Below are 18,647 nucleotides of genomic sequence, written 5' to 3' on the forward strand. Positions count from 1 at the left end.
CCAGAGAACCAAAAGATAGCAGAGAAGTGAGAAGTTTTCTAGGGTTGGTAAACTTAGTGCTAGGTACATTCCCGACTTGGCTACCAAAACTGAACCACTTAGGCGGTTGACGAAAAAGGATGTTCCATTTAAATGGGAAAAGGAACAACAAGATGCATTTAATGCCCTACGAAATGTGTTGGTAGAAGACACACTAGCATATTTTAATCATTCTGATAAGTTAAGGGTAGTAGCTGATGCAAGTCCAGTCGGGCTTGGGGCGGTGCTCCTTCAGCTCCAGGAAGGTGACTGGAGACCTATATGTCTGTCTCTTATACACATCTAGATGTGTATAAGAGACAGCATTCATCTTCTCCATTAAAATATGAGGTTTAATTGTATTAAAAGCTGAGGAAAAATCTAAAAATAAAACTCTAGCATATGCATTAGCACTCTCTAGATGAACAAGAATTTTATGCAATAGGGTAGTAATTTACCATGTCCATCTCAATTTTCTCATTAACTAAAATCAAACATGTGATCTTGCTATGGTCTTAAACATGAGTGAGGGGACATTACATCATTCATCTTATCTCACTTCTACAACGTGTTAATAATTTTTTTTCCCTAGAGTCTAGATTTAATCTCAGCCATGTGGGCCTGAGGTGAATATGGCCCAATTGTCGGGAAAAAATGGCCACCAGGCAGAGAATCATTGATGCCATAATGATTTAATAATAGGTTTCAACCCACCTACAAATGCCTCTATCACATGTTCCATGACCGTTGCACATGCGAGGGCACTGCTCACCAATATAAATGTTATCAATTGCCCAAGAATCTGATGGCTGGAAACGCTTCTGTATCCATCGGAATCGAGTTGCAAGAGACCTGCCAAGACATAATGACTTATGGATTATTATGTCGATTTTATTATAAGGTCAGTCCACAATATAAAACTTTATGTGACAAATGTGTGTGATGTGCCCATATATGGGCATGATGATATCATATTACACACAAATATGGGCATATCACATTTATTTCTCACATAAAATTTAAACAGAGGTTAAATAATTTGAGGACCACAATTTATTTATAATTATTAATGAGAAAGCAGATTATCAAATAAAACTATTTTTAAAAAAATATACACAGAAAACTACATACAAACTTTTCATAATAAACAAACCTAAAAATAAAATCCTGGTTCCTACCTCATTTTACGCGACAGTGGAATTGTGACTCTAACCCATTCACTATAGACAGTGTTGTCATAGCAACTAGCTCCATGATAGTTATCACAACCAGGCTGCCCCGGTAAACATTCACTGGTTACCAATTGCCAGGTTAACCCATGATTTGTAGAAAATTCTAGACAAATTTTCCGTCCTGAAAAAGACCAAAAAAAATTTATTATTAGTATGTATATTTAGTAGTGGTCTCAACAGCGTAGGAGAGATCATATCAATAAGACTCAGAAGTCATGTCAGTGAGGTTCATAGGTCATGTCAGTGAGGTCCATAGGTCATGTCAGTGAGGTTCAAACAGGAAAGAATTCTAGCTATCACAAGGTGTGAGCCAGGATACATATGAATCTTACAGCTAAGTTGCACCCCTTGGATATTGTTGCTCAGGACCCACAAAACAATAGCATAAAAGTACTTAACAAGGTGCGTTTGTAGGACAACACATATTTTTAGGGCAGAAACATATTCTAGGCTCTGTTCTTACTAGTCAGTTGTTTAGTTTGATTAACATTCCAGAAAGGTCCATTATGACTTGAAAAATCACTCTTTCAACAGAACTGATTAGAAAAATACAAGAATAACTTCTACTATCATTGGGCCTTAATATCAATGTATATACATATATTGTTATTGAATGATCTGTTAATTAACTACCACTTAACTCTTACCATTTTTCATGAGGTTGTTTCTATCACAGTCCACAGCCAGTTCAAACTGAATCATGTATGTAGCGCCAACTTCTATGGATTGTGTTTCAACGTAACGCCAACCACCAGCCTCAGAAGATCCATTAAAACTTTCAAACAAAATCATAATTTAACAATTATACTGAATTTTTAGTCCTAAAATATTCATATTCTTTGTTGAAAATTACATTCTTTCCCATTCTCCCTATTAAACTATTATGTAACACACCTAATTAGATCCTGTCTTATGATTGGTGGATTTATCATCAAGTGATGTTGGGTATTTAAACCTTTATAATAATCTGTTTTAATTTGTTTACTTTCTGTTAGGTGTGTAAATAAGAATTAAACAAAAATAACTTATGAATGTTGTATGTACTTTGGTTATGACACTATATTGGGTCTGTCTCTTATACACATCTAGATGTGTATAAGAGACAGGCTATATTGTTTGTCCTCATACCTATGACTGTCATGGTACTCTCCTTTCAGTAAATCTATCGGGGTGGATTTAGTGGGGGGTCTGGGCCGGCCCCGCTCCCCCCCTCCCCACTCTATTTGAAAAGTCAAAAATTAAAAGAAGCAAAAAACAAAAAGAAATAAAAAGAAAAAATTATCACCCAAAAGTCCTCTGAGGCTATATTTGGACGTCCAGAACACAGAAATTTTGCGGGGGTTGCGCGGGTATGCTCCCGGACCTCCTAGGGTATTATCTCCAGCGGTCTCACTTTTGGCACTCCCTTCCGCCCCCACCCCCTTCTGGACACCTCTGGATCCTCCCGTGTCTATTCAAACCCTACACATGACTTATGGTCCCAAATATCTCTTACCATCATCATATTAAATATTCAAACATTTTAAAATATTTGCAGTAATATACCTTGGATTCCTATTCTCATTATATGCAACATGTTTGAGAAATGACCATGAAATTCCATTGTTGCACGAATAATGGAGCAGAATGCCCTCTGCTGGATCGTTTGGCGGGCTACATGAGCTTACAGTTGAATGACTTCCAACACGAATGGTAAACTTCAGATAACTATAAATATAAAGAAAACAAGTCTGAGTACAAGTAGGCAGAAAATAACATTTCTGATTCCATCAAAACAAAATATGTAAGTGCTTTAGGGGTCACATTGGTATGTTGTTTGGTTGCATTCACTAACAAAATATCTTGAGTGTCCTCCATCCCTACATCATACAGGTCATAATTCTAGACTAATTCTGCCCTTTGACATAGCTGTTTGAACCCTGTGTGCTACAAAGGGACAGCACAACAACACAGCTCAAGTGATTAGCAAAGGTTTAAGCTGAAGAGAGATAAAATGAGAGCTAGAAATTACATGGCTAATTGTAGATAGCCTAGGCTCTAACTAACCATAATTAGTACAACTTACTGGGCACCGGTGCTATTCATCTCAACAGTAGTGAGCTCCCTCGGGCCTGGCTGATTAAAAACCAAAGCCTTACCACTGGCTAGCAGACCACACTCATACCCAACAACTGCTCCGGATGCACTACTGAATCCTGTGCTAGACAGATTATTGAAGTATTCTTCAAGACTCTTTCTTATAGAATTTAGTCCTGCTCCACAATCTTGACCTGTGAACCCAAGGTCACATTGGCATTGACCTGATGGACCACACTGACCATGTCCGGAGCACATTTTTGGGCAAGCTGGACCAATGTATACTGTGAATAAAATTAAGAATTTAAATATTCAAACAACTTCTAACTATAATTAAGTGCCACACTTAACCAAATTCTACATCTCCCCATTCCAAGATGAATGCTTTTTACAAATTGGTAGTAAAATTGTAATAGTAATACTTTATTAATAAGAAAATGTAGATTTATTCAGGTTTACATATTACTGTATACATTAATACCAAACTTGCTAACAGCTTACCATCATCAATAGCCCAGTTGGAGCCTTGCTGGTCTGCTAGTTCTTTCCATCTAAATCGAGTTGAACTGGTCAGGGCTGCATATGGTAGTGGCATTGTTATGCGATGCCATCTATTTGAAGAAACAATCATAGTATTGTACTTAATTCAGGTTAAGTTTTTTCACTTTCTATTGCTTACTTCATTAGTTCAAGTCAAAGACGCAACGTAGACGCGCTTTGGTGCCAATAAAATGCCTTTAAATGTGAGTGCTGTGTATTTGTGGACACTGCATATACATTAAGAAATGTTGTCATACCTGTCTTCATTGTCCTTTGAAATGAAGACCGATCTATCTGGTGTTGGATCCATTTGACATTGTCCTGGTAAGCAATCTGATTGAACAAAGGACCAACTTAAGCCATGGTCAGTTGAAAACTCCACATGAATCTCACTAGGGTCTCGCAGCTCTCCGCAGCCTGCGTGTAGGTTGAATTGAAGTAAATGCGTCGTTCTACTTGGTACTGTTGGTAGCAGATGGACATTATCAACCGCCCAGACATTTCGGTTTAAACCGTTATGTCTGTGTTGCACTATACAAAAGCGAGTTGATGATGTTTGGACTTTGGGTGGTACTACGACAGACACCAACTTTGAGACCTAAAAATGAAATATGAAATAAAAAATTGCAGCCTTATTAAAATTGTTTAGAATATTAATGATAAATATTTATGATGGTTATACAAGACATCACATGACCACTATCAATCAAATATTTATATTTTATTGTTAACTTCACCTTGTAAGTATTGTGAGCCAATCTAGCAAGTTCCACACTGTATGTAAATTGGCCGGAAACCTCGGCAACAACCGACACACTGACATCAGCGGAGTCTGCAGGATCGCATGAACCGCCACCTTTAGTAGTAAAAAAAATTTTGTAACAATTTAACACAAATTATAATTATTTATATATGATATTTGGAATATAGAGCATAATTGTTTACATACCTAATGTGAAGTAAAAACGGAAGTTCCCAACACCTGTAGCATTTTGAAATGGTGTACACATCGACCTTTGAACTGGTCCATTAAACACTGCTGCTTTAGCTCCATATACTCTACCACAAATGTTACTGATTTCAGCACCAGATATAGCCCACCTGTAGAGGGCAGCAGATATTTTAAAATTTATGAATATACATATGATATACAATGTATTGTTTATCCAGTTTTACAAATTTTCTTTGACAAAAAACTTTTGTATGTCTATATATAGTCATGATTTGCCTATATATGGTCATGATGTGATGTAATCATGACCAGATGTAGGCATGTCCCATGTTTTTGTTAAATAAAATTTGAAAGTCTGGACAGAAATTATGAAAAGGCGGGAGCATACAAAAGCATACAGATGACAATGGGTTTGTCCTCCTGTATCTCCGTATATGGGTGTACAAGCATACTGTGCTGTTTGTGCTTTCTATACTCATTGGCATGTCATGGTGCAAAATACAACTTATAAAAGTTACTCGCCCTTCAGGGAAGTGGTAGTCGAAGCTTTGTTGCAGGATAGGCTCTGTGCCTTCAACAAACAAGTTCAAATCTCTTGACGTTACTGACTGCATCAGATATCCATATTCAGGCATGCCACGGAATACCAAAGCATTACCTTCAGAATTGCATTCATTCTAAAAGAAAAAGTTTACAATCAATGATGAATATACCCCTTTCATACAACAGCAGTAGAAGCAGTTTGGTTCAGCGGGAACGGTTTGGTTTCCCAAACTCGAGGACAGGGTTTCAATCCCATGCTGTGCTTTTCATTTGTGTCCTTGAGTAAGGTACTGTATCTGCATTGCTTCTCTCCACCCTGGTGTGGACCAAATGAACATGGAAAAATTGCGCTTTATAACCACAAGGAAAAGCCAGTAACAGTACCAACACCACAGATATGTAGCCTACTAAATATTAACAAAGGATAGTCTCCCTGGCAATTTGGAATCCAACTACATTGGAATCAAGTAAATTAATGATAAATATAATAATAAATTTTATAATAATAATACTTTGAATAATAGACAGAATTTGAATAATTTGAACTTTGAACTTACTTTAATCACAGCATTGGGAAGGAACAGCCAGTCATTAGGATCAACTGGATCAAAATTAGCTTGTAGGTGACTAGGTGGGTTAGCAGCGTTGATGATCAAGACGTTATCTAATGCCCAGCAACCCTCATACGTTTCAGTGTCCATTGCAAGATCTTGATTGAACCTCAGACAGATGTCATCTTGTCGTGCTTCCTTTGGGAGATGGATAATATGGATGACAGCCTCACTTGTGTTGACAGGCACACTGAAGAATAAAAAACACTTTACAAAAAGTGTACTACAATGTTACGTCAGGATACCATGTGATACTACTCCGTTGCTTTCGTTGCAAAATGAGTTCAACCGGACGCCATTTTCTCCACTGACAATTGATCCCAATTTCTATCGTAATTATTAAGATGTTGTATCCTACTTTTTCTTTGTGAATTTTAATTGATGATTAAATGTGTGTTCGATAACTAATATAATGCGAGCTTTGTTTTTAGTACATTTTGATGGTAAAATTTTGAATTTTAAAATGTCTATTCCAGAAAGCCTATGATGTCATTCAGGCGTAATAAACGGTAACAAACGACACGACTGTGGTACTCTATATATACATTAACATTCATCACTAGCTACCAAGAGCAAGCTTGGTGGTCTAGTGGTTAAAAGGCATCACTTGTTAAGGGCAACTCAGACAGCATCATGCGAAGCAGCTCGATGCGAGTTGTTGTCACGTCTGGCCTGTTGGAAGCAGTCGCATCGTAGAATATTAAACATGTTTAATATTTCTCACAACAGCTCAAGTCACCTTGTTGCCAGCTTATAACAAATGATGCCTACAAAAAAAAAATCTACAAGCATTTTAAATCTGAGCGCCACCCCTTTATTAAGACACCAACCAGACACCATCTGGAGGTCGTGGGTTCCATCCCTACCTGAATCAGTTTTGAGATTTTTTCGCAAGCATTTGGAATATACTGAGCATTCCGTATGATAACACGTCAGGTACGGCAAACATTATTCATATTATTTCTCTTAACGCAAAACATCGGAAAATAACATTATACCAACCAACATAATCAGCTTTAGACTTGAACATGTAAATTCTTGATTGTAAGGAAGGACCCTACACCAAATGCTCCTAATGGTAACTTACGGTATTCTGTCAATAATCCTCCAGTCCCTCTGATCACTAATAGCATACGACACTGTTATACTGTAATCATTCACACCTGGATGACAAGTACCTACACCTGCAAATAAGCATATGCAAATATATTTAAATAATGAAGATATTAATTCAACATGTCTTAGTGACTAGTAAGAAATTGATAATGACAATGAGGATGTTGATAATGATGATGCTGATGATGTTGATGATGATAATGTTGATTTAATATGACAGATGATTATGATGATGACGACAGTAGCAATGGTGTTGTGGATGATAATGATAGCAGCAGCAATAGCAGTGGTTCCCACAATGGTCAAAGATGATCATTCAAATTCAAATTCAAATTTATTGTCCAAAAAGGAAATTACATTGAGAAAAAGTCATTGCTCAAGAATTACACAATTACAGTATAAAAAAAAAAAAAACATCAATATAAAAATACAGAATTATAAAGTTTATAAATACATGCAAATTAACACATTAGAAATATCAAATAAAATACATTATATACAATAAAATTTACATTGTAGAAAAATTAGGGTGTTAAATTACATCATGGTAAAGTTAGTAATGATGATATACAACATACTTTCTGATGACATCTCTATCGACTTACTAATTGCAAATTGCAGTACAGATGCAGTGCTGGTGTTCAGATGTACTGTATTCAATTCTCGTGGCCCTCTAGGGTTGCAAAATACCATGGATTTACCATACATCACAGTACCACAAGTATCACTAATCTCTCCACCATGCACTTCTGACCTGAATCCAAATAGAAAAGAAATGTGCTTTTATTTGTTAGAAATTTTAGGGCAATTTTTAAGTTATACTATTGTTAGTACTGTCATTTTTATATTTCATTTCATATAATTTTTTAAAAATTTAATTATTAATTATTAATTAATAATATTTACTTATAGCAAGCATTTTCACATTTAAATCTGTTCAATGCAGTTTATATAACAAGATGATAAAATAATATATTAAAATAAGACATTATACAATGAAATTACAAAAATATTAAATAGGAAGACTACAAAAATATACTTTAATTATTGATTATATCATTAAAATAATAAAAAAATTCACAAGAGGATACCCTCCACTTTCTGGTTTAAGTAAAATAAATGTGTCTGTGTAAAACATTTAAAAACATTAAAATAAGACTTCCCGGCCCGTATTCTTGAAAGCGGACTTAATTTAGTCCAGGACTAAATCTGGATTTAAACCAGGACTATCTAAAAATGGTATTCTCGGAGGTGGACTAAATTTAGTTTAGGTTTAGGCCAGGACTAAATCGAACAATTTTAGTCCACCAAGACATCTGGTTTAACAGTGGACTATATAGATATCTCATTGTAGGCATACATATACGAGGACAAATAAATAATAATTATTATTATTATTATTTTAATTTCCTGAACAGTTGATAGTATTTCAGACCTTTTCATTATTTTCTATCTGATAAAATTGAATAGTATCCTCTATTATAGTGGGTTAACCTTCATAAACAAATAAAGAGTTTTTGTAAAGAGAAGTAAATATTCAGCTGGTTCAAACTTTAGAGCCTTCTGTGAGGTCATTCACCCCTGTCTACATACCCAATAAATCACTTCCCTTGCTTTGTCAGAAAAAAATATGGATTTAAACCAGGACTATCTAAAAATGGTATTCTCGGAGGTGGACTAAATTTAGTTTAGGTTTAGGCCAGGACTAAATCGTACAATTTTAGTCCACCAAGACATCTGGTTTAACAGTGGACTATATAGATATCTCATTGTAGGCATACATATACGAGGACAAATAAATAATAATTATTATTATTATTATTGTAATTTCCTGAACAGTTGATAGTATTTCAGACCTTTTCATTATTTTCTATCTGATAAAATTGAATAGTATCCTCTATTATAGTGGGTTAACCTTCATAAACAAATAAAGAGTTTTTGTAAAGAGAAGTAAATATTCAGCTGGTTCAAACTTTAGAGCCTTCTGTGAGGTCATTCACCCCTGTCTACATACCCAATAAATCACTTCACTTGCTTTGTCAGAAAAAAAAAAAACACAACCATTGAACAAATTGATACCTAGTAGGAAACACATACTATTTAATAATGTAGCAGGAGGGACATACTGCAGTATGGAATTAAAATGGGGATTAGAACTTTTGGCCACATAATCATTAAAATTCCTATTATGGGATGGGTGTGACTCCTTGGGCAGGTTTGGATGTAGCCCTAATACCTATATGCGATTATTAGTACAGCATATTTAATAGAAAATAATGAAAGAATTATGTTTAGGATGAACTACAGTAGATGGAAGTTTGGTGTATTTCTTATATATATACCAATAAAGGTTCTTGAATCTTGAGAGAACTATAATATGCCTACACCATTTTTTTAGTTGGCAGTATGTGTTATAGTTATGCATGAGGTTTTGGTATGTGGGTGTGAGCTTGAGAGAGGCCTCAAATGTATGAGTCTCATATCCAATGTACAAGACTTGGTAGATTTGCATCATAGAAAATGATGTTTAAATGCCTTCCAAGATACAAGTTCACATCAAGGTTTTAAGAAGTATTTCATTTCAACTGCAGTTGAAAATCTGGAGAAATTTTCAATAATTCACCAGAGGCAAGTGGAATAACTTGTCTGGTTCTAGTGACACGTACATAGGTCAGATAATACTTTAATTATTGATTATATCATTAAAATAATAAAAAATTCACAAGAGCATACCCTCCACTTTCTGGTTTAAGTAAAATAAATGTGTCTGTGTAAAACATTTAAAAACATTAAAGTAAGACTTCCCGGCCCGTATTCTTGAAAGCGGACTTACTTTAGTTCAGGAATAAATCTGGATTTAAACCAGAACTATCTAAAAATGGTATTCTCTGAGGTGGACTAAATTTAGTCTAGGTTTAGGCCAGGACTAAATCGAACAATTTTAGTCCACCGAGACATCTGGTTTAACAGTGGACTATATAGATATCTCATTGTAGGCATACATATACGAGGACAAATAAATAATAATTATTATTATTATTATTGTAATTTCCTGAACAGTTGATAGTATTTCAGACCTCATTATTTTCTATCTGATAAAATTGAATACTGTAGTATCCTCTATTCAGCTGGTTCAAACTTTAGAGCCTTCTGTGAGGTCATTCACCCCTGTCTACTGTACATACCCAATAAATCACTTCCCTTGCTTTGTCAGAAAAAAAAAAACAACCATTGAACAAATTGCTACCTAGTAGGAAACACATACTATTTAATAATGCAGCAGGAGGGACATACTGCAGTATGGAATTAAAATGGGATTAGAACTTTTGGCCACATAATCATTAAAATTCCTATTATAGGATGGGTGTGACTCCTTGGGCAGGTTTGGATGTAGCCCTAATACCTATATGCGATTATTAGTGCAGCATATTTAATAGAAAATAATGAAAGAATTATGTTTAGGATGAACTACAGTAGATGGAAGTTTGGTGTATTTCTTATATATATACCAATAAAGGTTCTTGAATCTTGAGAGAACTATAATATGCCTACACCATTTTTTTAGTTGGCAGTATGTGTTATAGTTATGCATGAGGTTTTGGTATGTGGGTGTGAGCTTGAGAGAGGCCTCAAATGTATGAGTCTCATATCCAATGTACAAGACTTGGTAGATTTGCATCATAGAAAATGATGTTTAAATGCCTTCCAAGATACAAGTTCACATCAAGGTTTTAAGAAGTATTTCATTTCAACTGCAGTTGAAAATCTGGAGAAATTTTCAATAATTCACCAGAGGCAAGTGGAATAACTTGTCTGGTTCTAGTGACACGTACGTAGGTCAGATAACAGTAAAAGCATGCTGTAGGCTGTTTATGTCTATTCTAAACATTTTACAAAATCTACCAACACTTACCAGATGTAATTGAGGGCAGAGTTTGAGTCAGAATCAAAGTCATCTCTCAAAATAACACCACCAGAATCAATCGAAGCTGCAAAAGAAAAAATAAACAGACTTGTTAGCAAGGGAATTGCTACTAGGCAATGCAATAAACATTTAACACCTTGTCTCACCTTCTGAATATTTTTTCCTTAATAATAATAACTGTTAAAATAATGTCCCATTTTATGATGCATGTGTCAAATGTGTTAGTTATATGATCAGCTACTAGTAATACAAGCTTCACAAGTACAGAGTCAAAAAACACAACACAATTTAAGTTATGTTCAATGCTTACGGTACACCACAAATATAGTTCCGAAAAGAATTGTTGTTTGTTTTTAAATTTCTCAAGGTTTTAATTGAGTAAATTGATTCATTACTCAAGGATTTAATTAGGTGTTCAAATTAGAAAAAAAACTGAATGAATTTCAAAGAACTTGGGTTCATATCCCAACGTCTTTGTATTTTCAAAACATCCAACATAAAACAATCTCAAATCCAATGGACTTACCAAATGGAAGTCTTAGTGGAATCCCTCCTTCGCAGATTTCATAAAACATAAGATTCTGAAGCAAACTGGTAGAATACGAGAATATCATGGCCCTGTGGACAAAATATATAATGGTAAAAAGGATATGTACTCAAGGCAACCATGCCAGAGATAACTTCTAATTCTGTATTTTTAAATTTTTTTAATAACAGGAGATTATTAAGTGGCCCCTTTACAAAAACAAATCCTTAAAAACTAGGGACCAATGACTTCCTTACTTAGTGTTACTTACTGGTGCTTAAGTGAACAACGGAATTAAACAGAAAACGACAAATCTGATAAAGGTAAATTAGGATTGTTTCTAAACATAAAAAGGAAAAAGGTACCAGATGCCAGCGAGTAAGATATTTTGCTGAGCAGCATACAGTACTTTGGACAACCAATAAACCTCAGTCGATGGCCCAGAATTAAAAAAATCCTTGTTAGGTTCATGAGGAGAGCTTTTATGGCTTTATTTGGTCCTAAATGTGCTTTTAAACCACAGCATAACAGATTGGCAATCAAAATAGCGTTATTTGGACAGGCAAATTATTATTATTTTTTTTTAATTCTTGGTCCGACGACATAGTCATTCTTCTTCTAAAATTTGTAGAATTTTTTATTTATTTACATTATTTCTATATTCTAAAGTTACAATATGTTCTTAATTTAATCAGCAGACTTCAGTTCTTTTAGCTTTATGTTTTTGACGGTCAAGTTTATAAATAGGTTTACATTCTTTTAAAAGAATGTACCATCATTCCTTTTCACACCTCATCATTGTGTGACCTGTTAAGATAATACTAATTGCAAAGGTAAGGGAAACACCACACATTTTAAGCATTGGCCTACTATCAAGAATCGTTCCCAGTTAAAGAGGCTCAAAAACAGTTTACTTGGGATTATTTATACCTGGGGAGCAATTCCTCAAAGTGATAAACATAAATTATCTGCAACACAATTGAACACTGATGATGACTGGTGTTAAGGTAGAATGATAAAGTTCGAAGCTATTACAGGAATTGATAATTATAAAAACTCTTACAAAAAGTTAAAAGCATCGTCATATTGTATGCAATTTAAACCTTTTTTTTTATATAGTGCTCACATTTTAATTAATAATACAGTAAGTTGAAATTTAATAACTTTCTTTAATATATGAAGTACAGGTAAGCAATCTAAATTTTAAAGTTGCTCATTCTAATTATCATTGTCATCAATTTATACAGTGACAAGTATAACTTTAATATAATTTAGTTTTTATGTTTATTTTGGTTATCATTATTAATATGATAGAAAACAGATTTTAAAAATATGCTCAACTGCCATGTAAATTTATGGGTTCTTGTGTCTAGATTTATTTCAATTCCAAAGCTAAAATACCAGAAAATATATCAGATAAATAAACCACTACAATTTAAAACTGCTTTTATTGATGTATTCGATTTATCTATAAACTAATCTTGTTAATGGCATTCAATAAATAAAAATTTGTGATACAACTCCAAAGCTAAAATTCCAGAAAAGTATATCAGATAAATAAACCACTACAATTTAAAACTGGTTTTTATTGATGTATTTGATTTATATACATAAATCTTAATGGTATTTAATAAATAAAAATTATTGATAACACAACCATGTTTGAAAGCTAGTATAAGTTTTACAAATTTGATAAAATTTATTGAAGTTATAAAGGGTTTAGCATAGGCCAAATTAAAAAATATATTTATGCGTCACTGCCCGCTCCTAATTTTCTAGCCGCCTCTCTCTCTTTTTTTAAAAATAATGGCAAGAAGAATGCCGATAATCGGCAGAAAATTATCGTTTTTAATCACCTCGAGCAGCACCAGGAACAAGCTGTGAAGTGCGCGACCAACATCAAAGCGTGTTGGTTTTTTTTGCAGGTAGGTTGCGTAGTGATTGGCTTAGATCTTGTAATACACTCAACCTACCCGCAAAAAAAAACTCCCTTTCTGCACATTGGTAGATGGCCGAGGCGTACTCACTAAAGTCGATGACTGAGCAGAGATATCATATCATGGAGAAAAAAAAACAACAAAAAAACACCCTCCCCGCCCCTGAAAATTTCTGAGAGGGTTACGCTTAACAAGTATATTTTTTTTATTTGGCCTTATTCAGATTTCGATGATGTTTAGTCAATTTCAATCCAAGCATAGTGAGATGCCTTTCAGTAAATCAACTACAGATCAAAAAATGTTTGCAACAAGTGGGAGCAACAGGTCAAGATATGTTTGTGTGTGGTAGGGGAATAAATCAAGTGGTTTACCTGGCAATCATCAGAAATACAGCCAATCTGTTGAGAGGCCTATTAACCTTTTGCTTTGGTGGGATGAGGAGTAAAAACAGGGGCAGATAAGGACAACCATCGTAAGATAAAGAAGTGCTTTAATTTATGTTAAATAGATAATGATAGATCATCTCAAGATGAAGAAATGTTTTATTTTATGTCAAATAATTATGCCATATAAAAAAATGTATTAGTTTATCACCTTTTCTAGCCTGGAAAAGTGATGAGGGAGGGAGGATTTTTATTTATATTTTTTATTATTGCTAATTTGCTGGTGCATTGATATAAAATTTCAAAAAATACATGATTGAGATAATATAAACAATATCGCCTAACTATTTACTAAAAATATTTTTTTTAAATGGATAAAAAACTTATTTTAAAAATTCAAATGTTTAAATTCCATAGAAGACAGGTGGGTGGGGGTGATAAACTAATCTTTTGTATTTGGCCTTATATTCATTATGTAATAAATCCGCTTTAAACCCTGTTTCCATTAACTAATTTTGAAAGATGAAAAGAAACTTTAACTTGATCAATTGGTACCGCTTTGTGCATTTTAAAAAATACAATTCTAAACGACAGATAGTGGAATATTGCTCATAGATATTCACACATACTGTATAATATTCATCATTGAGCAATAAGAATACATGTGTTATAATTTATCATGTCAATAACAATTTTAAAATGTGGTTTTATATGGCAGACTTAATCTGGCACACCAACAAACACAGTCAAATAAATGGTTTAAGTACTTCCTTAACTACTGTGAATCTATCAACACCAGGATGTTTTTCAAGACAGATAACAGAGGTTATTGGCTGTTAAATATTAAACATGTACAATATTGTACTACTGTAAGGTTTTGCAGGTGTATTCAATTTACCTTCCTTGGCTAAACAAATGACAACTAATTTTACTTTGATTTAATCCTGAAAAATATCATTTATAAGGTAAATGTAGTTCAACCTCAACAGGCCCGATTGGCCATCAGCACTTTAGTGTTTCGGACAGAATGTGCAATGCTGTGAGATTGCAACTCCGCTATGTTAGAGAGGGACAAACATAGATAACGTGTCTTGCGTAAGGACGCAAGTGACTTGCACAGTGAGGGCTAAAACTTTGACCAAGAGGTGGAGAGTACCAGAAACTTCAATCAAGCAAGTACTGAGTCAGCTTTTTCCACATACAAATAATAGAGAACAATACTCATCACATTAAATGTGGCAATAACAAGGTAAACCAGTCCCTCCTTGCAAAAATTGATTTTAATTATTAATACACGTTTAAACAGTAGAATGAAAGCTATAAAATGGTAAAAGAATCAACTAAGTCCAACATTTCATTATGAAGTTACAGGAGTTTAAACATATAAAACTGTTTAAAGTTAAATATTTGAGAAATCAGCCTTCAACGTTTATGATTTCTGGCATTTCTGAGGCAGAAACTATCACCAAATCGTGAAAAAATTGTTGTTTTAACTTTGAAAATGGGGAAAATAACATGTCATGATGTATATATTTATAAGGGTTAGTTTAGTGCAATAAAATAGATTATAAGGGTTAGTTTAGTGCAATAAAATAGATTTTAAAAATTCTGACATTCCAGCATGTTTTGGCCATTATCTCTGAAACATGATTTGCGACAAGTGACTGGTTTGGCTTGCCTTTGCCACAAATGTATTCAATAATTGGTACATCATTTCACTACAAATTACAATACACAAATCTATACTGCACTTAAAAAAACAAGGTCATGTCATTAACTATTATTGAAGTCTCCGAAGGGACAGAATCAATATAATTATAGTTTCTTGACTAAAAAAAAAAAAAATAATGCGGCTTAAAATACTCACACTAAGCCGATGCATCCAGATCCACTTGAGGGCGCTGTCCAATAAAAGTTGTATGTTGCCTGCGGAACCATAAAATTATCGTTTATGACTGGCGTACACATATGCATGTTGTTGACTTGTGTGTCTACTTGAATACTGCTGATCATCACAAAAGTAAATGGTGAACTTAACGTTATAGTCACTGAAACATAAAAACAAATTATTTATATAATTCACAAAACAATAATTGACATTATGGACCCCCCTCCCCCTTACAAAATATTATTGAAAAATATAATTATTATAATAAATGATTAATAATAATAATGGCTTAAATGAGAAGTGGATTCGTAGCTTGATTAATGAGTTTGTCTTCCTGTCATCACTAGTGATTCACTTGTATTACATCATGGCCAACAGTTAAAAAAAAAAACCAGAAAAACAGAAATTTACAATAATTTTATTATAAATAAGATGATTTCATTAAAAAGTTTATATGGTATTTATTTGAATAAACACCCTGATTTAAATAAACGACCCTCAAATAATTTCCCCCTTTCAAAGCCTCACTTGGAATAAACGTCTCCCTTAAATAAACGCCTCGGGGCATTTATTTTTCCCTTGAATGAAAACCCCCCACAAATTAATGAAAACAAAACTAATGGAGGCAACATCATTCTCAACACATTCTATTAATGTTCTACTCCAATAGAATTACATTTTTCTTTATGATCAGGCAATAACATATTATGTGGTGAAGTTCAACATTTAGAGCGAAATTAAGGGTCGTTTATTTGAGTATGATAATGATATACGTATCCAGTTTACACCAAAAAAAGAAATTAATAAACGCCTCCCTAGAATACACTCCCCTCAAAACCCATCTCAACAATGAATGCTCCGTTAGAATATTATACGGTGATTATATTATATACAGTACAGCATGCAATGAGTAAATTCAGCTTTTTAGTTATCCAAGATCTATTATATTGTATTTTATTTATGTATAATGAGTTTGCCCAACTATTATATCAAATCTAATTATACCATTTGAAAGAATGTGAAATAAAAAATAAGGTTCCAAACCATTATAGAAAGGGTTATCAACTTGGGTGTTTTATGAGTCTATAGAGTGTTGAGGATTGAGAACAGCAAAAAAAGTCAAAATATTTTGACAATTGACATTTAACATTTACTCATTATAAGCAAACTAAACACCAGTGTTGACATAGAAACAATTCTATCTTCTATTCCCAAATGTCTACTTACAGTATTCTGCCTGGCAATTTTAACTCAAGAAACATTGTTTGAATAGAAGCTCAAAAACTTAACTCATAGTTAAGACACAAATTGATACTCTTAAAGCAAAGCGTTACTAGTAACATAAGGTGGTCACAAACTAAGATACTTTCATTTAAACATAAAATGTGAATAAACTTTAGAATTTGCACAAACTTCTGATGCTCATACTTATTCGAAATGCTCACAAACTTATAATGTTCACAAATTTAAAATGCTTACAAACTAATAAATATACTAGCACATTTAAAATAGTCAAACTTATGATGCTTATGAATTATGATGCTCATGAACTTTCTTAAGATGCTTGTAAGCTACTCACAATGATGCTCACAATCTTAAATTATTCACAAATTATAAGTATTCGCTGAATTAAAATGTTCATAAATTTAAGATGCTCACAAACATAATGTTCTTCCAACTTTATGATGCTACTAAACTTCAGATGCTCAGAAATTTAGGATACTCACATATTTCATAAATTCCAGTATTCCACAAATTCTAGTAATCCAAGTGCTATCAAGTTATTTCCATTCAAATTTAATAATTAAACATTAAAATTTTAATAGCAAGCAAGAAGCATTAAACAGAAATATGAATGAAACTTACCCGAATATTGTTCACCAGGACTATAATGTGAAGGATTGCCATCTACTGTCACAGAGAGTGATAGCTGTGGACTATCAAATTGTCCAACATCAATAGCTTTGTTGTATGTACGGCTACATGGATACTGTGCAGAAGACAATCTCACAGAATATGAAAAAATCACAAAGATCTGGAGGAAAAATATTGTCTGTCTAATTGCTGAAAACATCATCATAATCTGATTGAGCATTTTTACAAGTCTGAATAGCAAGTGAGAAGTAGTTCTCTTCCCATGAGAGAAATTTCACTTCATTCCTTTGGTAGTTGTAGAATGTTTAAAACTTCTCCTTGAAAAAGTTTTTCTCAAAGATCCATGGAAGTTTTGAAGAGTAACTTTTGACTGGATGCTTCAAATATATAATTAAAATCAATCACTCAATCAAGACAATTTATTTCAACAAATAACGATGAACTGAAGTTGAAACTTGAGATGATGATTTGAAATCTTGCAAATTTCAGCTGTGGTTTTATCTATGTCCTTGGTGGTTTAAGCTCCCTATCTCCTCATCATGTATCTCCAACAGGTACTTAAAGAGAAAGTGCATTAGCCAATCAGAAAGCTGTATATGTCACTTTCCGTCTCAAGCTTCTTTTACTAGAAAAACAAAATAAAACATGTCCAAGGTATTGTGACCATACAGTACTACTGTATGCACTGGAATACTTTTGTTTCATTTAAACTAAATATTCTCCCTGCAAACTAAACTAAAACCTTTCAATATTAAAATTACAAGTTTTATTTTGGTTTTGGGAATTAGTAAATGTGAGCATGGCAATGATGGGTGAAAATGGGTTTTTTGCAACTCAAATCTCTCTGCTGACTGGCAAGCATATAATCCATTTTAACATTACAAGCTGTTTTAATTTTCTTAATTAAAAATTGAATAATATATATATAAAAATATATCAAAGAGGGATCATAAAAATGAACAATCTAAATTATATATATATATATATAATATATATATATATATATAAAAAATATATCAAAGAGA

General features: G+C 33.4%; 1 protein-coding gene across 1 annotated transcript in view; it reads right to left on the bottom strand.

Moving 5' to 3' along the window:
- The window catches only part of LOC117106161 (reelin-like), a 37,062-nt gene that overhangs the window by 18,148 nt on the left and 267 nt on the right, over nucleotides 1-18,647 (bottom strand). The window contains exons 2-18 of the mRNA XM_033247511.1: nucleotides 17,614-18,247; nucleotides 15,727-15,907; nucleotides 11,540-11,631; nucleotides 11,002-11,077; nucleotides 7,694-7,842; nucleotides 7,060-7,156; nucleotides 5,919-6,162; nucleotides 5,341-5,495; nucleotides 4,816-4,967; nucleotides 4,604-4,722; nucleotides 4,124-4,464; nucleotides 3,828-3,937; nucleotides 3,316-3,610; nucleotides 2,796-2,957; nucleotides 1,898-2,025; nucleotides 1,197-1,371; nucleotides 720-870 (exon numbers count right to left, since the gene is read on the bottom strand). Coding sequence (XP_033103402.1) covers nucleotides 720-870; nucleotides 1,197-1,371; nucleotides 1,898-2,025; nucleotides 2,796-2,957; nucleotides 3,316-3,610; nucleotides 3,828-3,937; nucleotides 4,124-4,464; nucleotides 4,604-4,722; nucleotides 4,816-4,967; nucleotides 5,341-5,495; nucleotides 5,919-6,162; nucleotides 7,060-7,156; nucleotides 7,694-7,842; nucleotides 11,002-11,077; nucleotides 11,540-11,631; nucleotides 15,727-15,907; nucleotides 17,614-17,842 — 2,856 coding nt within the window. The 5' untranslated portion in view covers nucleotides 17,843-18,247. The remainder of the gene's footprint in view (nucleotides 1-719; nucleotides 871-1,196; nucleotides 1,372-1,897; nucleotides 2,026-2,795; nucleotides 2,958-3,315; nucleotides 3,611-3,827; nucleotides 3,938-4,123; nucleotides 4,465-4,603; nucleotides 4,723-4,815; nucleotides 4,968-5,340; nucleotides 5,496-5,918; nucleotides 6,163-7,059; nucleotides 7,157-7,693; nucleotides 7,843-11,001; nucleotides 11,078-11,539; nucleotides 11,632-15,726; nucleotides 15,908-17,613; nucleotides 18,248-18,647) is intronic.

This window comes from Anneissia japonica, unplaced genomic scaffold (genome assembly GCF_011630105.1).
Source record: "Anneissia japonica isolate Jap-2015-1 unplaced genomic scaffold, ASM1163010v1 scaffold288076_len169038_cov169, whole genome shotgun sequence".
Taxonomy (NCBI): domain Eukaryota; kingdom Metazoa; phylum Echinodermata; class Crinoidea; order Comatulida; family Comatulidae; genus Anneissia; species Anneissia japonica.